The following is a 6,001-nucleotide window of genomic DNA, read 5'->3' as shown; positions in this document are numbered from 1 at the left end:
AATTAAAAATACATCAGAAGATTTTTTAATTATGTTTATAGCTATAATTTTTTACGTTTAAATATTTATTTATAATATATATATATATATATTGTGTTATTATGTTAATTTCATATTTTAACTCATCACTTTAATTTTTTTAAATAATATTCGATATTATGTGATTTCGTGGGATAAGGTGAGAACAAAAGTTTCTTTAGATTATGATTTTAGGAAAATAGAAAAAATAGATAATATATTGAATAAGTATTTCTTATACCTTTAGAATGAAGATCATGATGAGAGCCAGTTGTAGTAGTTGTTTCATTTATAAATAATTTTTTAAATGTTAATTTACTATAAACATGTGTGCGGGTATATATGTACATTTATTTTTGCAGTTAGACGCATGAAAAAAAAGAAGCCACCCAATGGCGACACTTTATATAGAACTTTGTTTAATTATTTTTTTTATATATATATATATATATAATTTTTAATTGTGGTTTAGATCACGACATCATAATATATTTAGCCTGCGAGGAGAGTTACCAAGAATGGCGTCAGAATTTAGGGCTGAAATTACGGGAATTTGGTGGTTAGTTAGTCGTAAGTGGAATCGTTTATACATAATATTTTTATAGTTTCGTTTAGTGCGCTAATTCTTAAATCGGAATGGAGGGTGTGATTTGAAACATACAATGGGACATTTGTAGTTATGGACTAAAAGTCTGAAAGGTTTTAATTTTGTATAAATTTGATTTTTGGCTGCCCCTTCACCCCATACTCCATAGTTGGATGCCGTATGTCCAGATAGGCTATTTTCTTATATCTGTCAACATCGTAACTAAGTATTTTGAATTTTACATTTTATTTATTTTGAAATTCAAGAGAGAAGTAAGTCGAGTATGTCAGGTTGACGATTTTAATAAATAGGTCAGTAGGTTTGGACCATTTGAAAAAATGAACGTGTAATCTAGTTTTTGAATATTATCAAGGAACATTCTCTCTCTAAAAATTATCAATCTATTATCCCATTGTGTGTTCTTAGCATTGTAATCACCGCCGATGATGAACGTACTCACTAGTAAGTTTTCAATATTTTGGGTTTTATTGCTAGTAGATGAGGATAATTTAGTAAGATTATAGTTTAATACAATTTGGATATCAGTTGCTTGTATTGATAGTAGTTGGAGACTTTTAAGTCGATAATGTTGGGTTTTTTTTTTGAGATTTAAATGATAAATCCCGCGTGGGAGGTTCCATCGAAGTGATCGACTTTATGGACTCGGTACTCGGAGAGAAAATGATTAGTAGGTACTAAAAGTTTATTGGGTTTCCGTTATAGGTAAAAGCAACATATTTTGTATGTAACATAGTTTGTTGTTTTCAGACCGTTTGCGTTCCAATAATATAGTTTTAAGGAACTTTCTGTTGGAAAGATTAATACTCATCATTTTTTTAAATTATTTTGTTAATAACTAAGGTAGTAATTGAATTAAAATACTTAATATAATAACTTCATTTCGACTAAAAATGAATATATCAGTTTTTTTTGTTACTTTCTTGTGTGGGATTCTGTGTTTAATTTTTTCTGTTTGATTTATGATGGGGCTTATAGTGTATAGGATGGAACTCTTTTGTACCTTGTGTAATTTATGTATTTGAGGGGTTGTTCACAATAAGGTCTCCATTCAAGTTTATATTATTAGTATTGTTTACATTGTTTATTTTGATTTTAAAATTTTTTGATAATGTACTTGAGTTTTGGTGTAAACACTGGACATTTTAATGTATATTACAACCGCAGTAACTGGCGGTATAGTTGGCTTCACAAAATGCAGGTTGGTGGTTGGTTCTTAGGCAAGGTTCAAGCTAAGGTCAAGATAACTAAACATGACTTACCTAGTATTTGTAACAGCGTGAGCACCATACTTATATTAATTTATACCTATATATTTATTATTGATAAAACCTGAATAATATCTTTATTGACTTTATCTGTATCATTATTAATATTATGTAATCATGTGCGTATTAACTATTTTAATGCGGTTGTTGTCGAATTAGTTATCTGTTCGTCATTCTCGTAAATTATTTATTAAAATAAAATATCAGTACATAACTAGTATTTATAAAGTTAAATTATTATTTAAGAAAATCGTTTTATCAAAAGACCATATTGGTTCAATGATATTTATTGGAAAAAAATCGAAGATTTAAAGTCCATAAATAGCTCATTTTGAAAATTTCAAATATCTGCGTTCATTCATTTTTAAATTACCACAAAAATTTATGAAGAGAAATATAAGGGTAACATGCCATGTCGTAAAAATTTGAACTTTAATAGATAAATAAAATTTAATTTGTTAACTCAACTTTTATGTAAATTTTTTTTGATTTGGTACCTATAAAGAAAATTAATTTTTAAATTCAAGGTATAATAATACATAATATTTTTTAGGAATTTTTCGCCACAGAATAATTTATTATTTTTAAGATTTTGATAAGTTTCTCATCTAAACTTTAACTATTTATAAATGATAACTACCTACTTTAAATTCCATTTTATACATTAATATTCTTTAAAAAATATAAAATTAAATTTTTTTTTATTCAAAAACATATTATTAAAAAAAAAAATTGTTATTCATTTTTGAAATAATATGCTGTTTTATGTCAAAAGAATCAAATTTTGTAAGTGTTTAAAAAAATCTTTAAAAATGGAAATAAAAATATTTATAGGTATATTATAAATTATAATAATAGGTCTCTAAATAACTTCATAATTAGATACTTAAATGAAAAAATGGTTTACTATAATTTATAAATTATAATGTAAGTTATTTTGTGGGATTTAAATTTATTAATATTAACTACTATTTCAATAATTTAGCCAAAAACATTATCTGAAATGACTAAATTTTTGTAACTATAGAACTAAGCTTAATCAGGATGAATTACTCAAGAAAAAAAATATTCACAATAATAAGAAGTATTATAATAATACCATACAATAATTATTTATTCTTAAAAATATCTTAACATAGGTATTGCAGTATTGCACAATGAAACAAAGCGTGTCCATAGCCTTTAAGTTTGGTAATATAATACCCATTTTAAATTAACACAAATTGAATATTACAGAGTATCCCATAAGAATTTAATAATTTAAAATAGTAGAACCATAAACAAATTGATTCTACAGCTTAATTTTGTAAACTCTTATAGATGACAACCAAAGCAGTTTAGAAGAGAACATTTTTATCTGGTTAAAAAACAAAAAAATTCAAATCAGAGTTCCTCTTAATAGACAACAAGTTTTTAATAAAATTTAAACAATACCATTTTTATTTTATTAATTATAAATATTATAGTGTTTGAATAGGTTTTTATTTCCCATCACAATATTTTGTTTTTCTTCACAACCCTAGAGATACTCTGTAAATATATTAAAAAAGAGTATACATTTCAAATCAATTAATTAAATCATTATTATTAATATTACTTATGATTATATAATGTAAAATAAATAATATTATATTAAAGTATTAAACAGATAGTTTCAATTCCCTCAAAATAAATATTTAAAATTATTCTTTGAAAATTGTGCAGCCCATACTAAAGCAGGCATTAACCTAATAATTATAACGAACAGTGTAATTTCTATTTAAATAATCATAAGTATTAAATATTTTACTAGAGCACAGAATAACCATTAAAACTAAGATGGCAGTTTAAATGTGTACCATTACTAGTTTAAACCCAGCCATACGTGGCATTTCTCTTTGAGCAGGCTCTCTTTGAAGAGAAACCATTCTTCCCAAATAGGGAGCATAACAGAAACCTAGGGGTGCCATTAAAATGTATGCCAAATAGGCAATCTAATTAGACTTTTAGACATACTCTCATGTACGTGCATTACAAAAGAAAATATTTTATTTGACTAACTATACAAATTTCAAATGATAAAATATATAAAAATTAATGAGTCATTATTTCATTTAGTGTTAACTACTAATTTTTTCATCTTAAATATTAAATAAAAAAAAAATTCATTATAAAGAAGTAAACACTTGGTAAGGGACTCAAAAATATGGCATTTGAAAAAAAAATATTTTATAAATTATAATCATAAGTCATAACAATGATAATTACAGAAACAATAATAAATTTTATAAATAATAAAAAATATTTAAACAATGTTAAATTAATACATGCTTTGGTACATGTTGATAGGAAAAACAAAAGCACAAGTCTTCTCATGTGCAGTTAACATTGCTCTGCATACAAAACCACTACCACAAGCACATACATAAGGTCTTGCTCCAGTGTGTTTTCTATAATGAATTACGTAAGAAGACCGCTGTGAAAATGTCTTACCACACTGATCACATTGGTATGGCTTTTCACCAGTGTGAGTTCTGAGATGTAATACTAATGTACATTGTTTTGCAAAACCTTTACCACAAAAACTACATACATTTGGTTTTTCTCCAGTATGTAATCGTTTGTGTAATTTCAAATGTTCTCTGCTGGACAATTCTTTGCCACATATATCACATAAACAAGACATGGCTCTTTTATGTGTTCGACGATGTAAAGCAAGTGAACTACGATCATCAAATTTACGCCCACATTGAGTACACACATATGATACTGTATCTCCATGTATAAGGCGCATGTGTGTTGCCAAATATCGAGATAATGAAAATGATTTTTTACATGACTCACATTTAAATGGCTTATCACCAGTATGCTTATTTTTATGTTCATTTAGTGAACTTTCTGTAATAAAATTCTTATTGCATTCTGAACAAGTATATTTAGACTGCTTTAAATGACGTTTTTGATGACGGTACATAGAAGATCGATGCTGTGTTGTATAACCACATGACTCACATGAAATAGTAGGAGGTTCATTATTATGATTTAAAACATGAGTATTAAATGCCAAAAGATTTTGAAATGTGCGATCACAGATTTCACATACGTGCAAGGGCTTATCTTGTTTTTCTGTCAAACTCTCCGAGGTTACGTCCACAGATTTACTCTGATCTTCATTTTTCTCTGTAATCTCAGCATGAGCAGTTTTTTTAGGAGATTTAACAGGCAAACGTTTACAAGGTCCAGACTTTCTTTTGCTTGGTCTAAAATAAATTACAATATATTAATAATAAAAATTAAAAATGTTAATTGATTTTACCTTCTAACTGTGGGTGTCTCTACATCACAATCACTTGGTGGCTGATTCTAAAACATTTAACATAAATTATTTAATTTTAATATCAGACATAATATAAATAAGTCATTAGTCATTTCAATTGTTAAAAATTAAAAAACAATGTAAGATAAGATGAAAAATAAAGATCTATATATTCGTATTAATAAAGACTATTACCATTTGATCTAAGATGCCGCGAAAATGATTCTCAGTGTCTTGAATGCACATAAAGAAGTTATAAGTTTCCAAAAGTTTTCTATGACAACCATTACATATCATTTTTGGGAATGGATCTTCTTCTGAAAACTATTCAAGCAACAGATGTCAATAGGAATTGATAATAATAATATAAAATTACAATCATATTATAATTATTATAGTCAATTATAATATCATCTATCTTTACAATACTATAGCTTACTTTATTTGGTAAACACATATTTATTTTCTCAGCCAAACCATCAGGATCTTCAACTATGGGCGTTTTTGCATCGTCTTCCGTCAGACAGTACCGACAAAACCCAGACAAGTCCATTATAATGATGACTATGAAGCGTGAACAACAATAATTATACACGAACACGAACTTCCATAAGAATTTGATCAATTAATCTTATAAGTGTAAGAAAATTGATGGGCACCCAGGTATATGTATGAATGTGTAATATATTATTTCGTCAATATTATTTCGTATTATCATAACCATAGACCATTTGCAACAGATAACATCAGCTTTCGGTTAACCATTCTAACCTCAAACATTTGTTATGTCCAAAAACGCCCTTTTTTCTGTGTACT

General features: G+C 26.7%; 1 protein-coding gene across 1 annotated transcript; it reads right to left on the bottom strand.

The window, feature by feature from the left end:
- Positions 1-3,530: 3,530 nt before the first annotated feature.
- Positions 3,531-5,882, bottom strand: LOC112600902 (zinc finger protein 664-like). Its single transcript, XM_025348233.1, has 4 exons — positions 5,625-5,882; positions 5,381-5,509; positions 5,186-5,232; positions 3,531-5,129 (listed from the first exon to the last, which is right to left on the bottom strand). The coding sequence occupies exons 1-4, from the start codon at positions 5,736-5,738 to the stop codon at positions 4,190-4,192; spliced, it is 1,230 nt and encodes a 409-aa protein (XP_025204018.1). The 5' UTR covers positions 5,739-5,882; the 3' UTR covers positions 3,531-4,189.
- Positions 5,883-6,001: the final 119 nt, after the last annotated feature.

The sequence above is a fragment of the Melanaphis sacchari genome, unplaced genomic scaffold (assembly GCF_002803265.2).
Source record: "Melanaphis sacchari strain LSU unplaced genomic scaffold, SCAv2.0 Contig73_pilon_pilon, whole genome shotgun sequence".
Lineage (NCBI taxonomy): Eukaryota > Metazoa > Arthropoda > Insecta > Hemiptera > Aphididae > Melanaphis > Melanaphis sacchari.
Note: the sequence above shows the minus strand (reverse complement) of the source record. Positions and strands in the feature narration are given on the sequence as shown.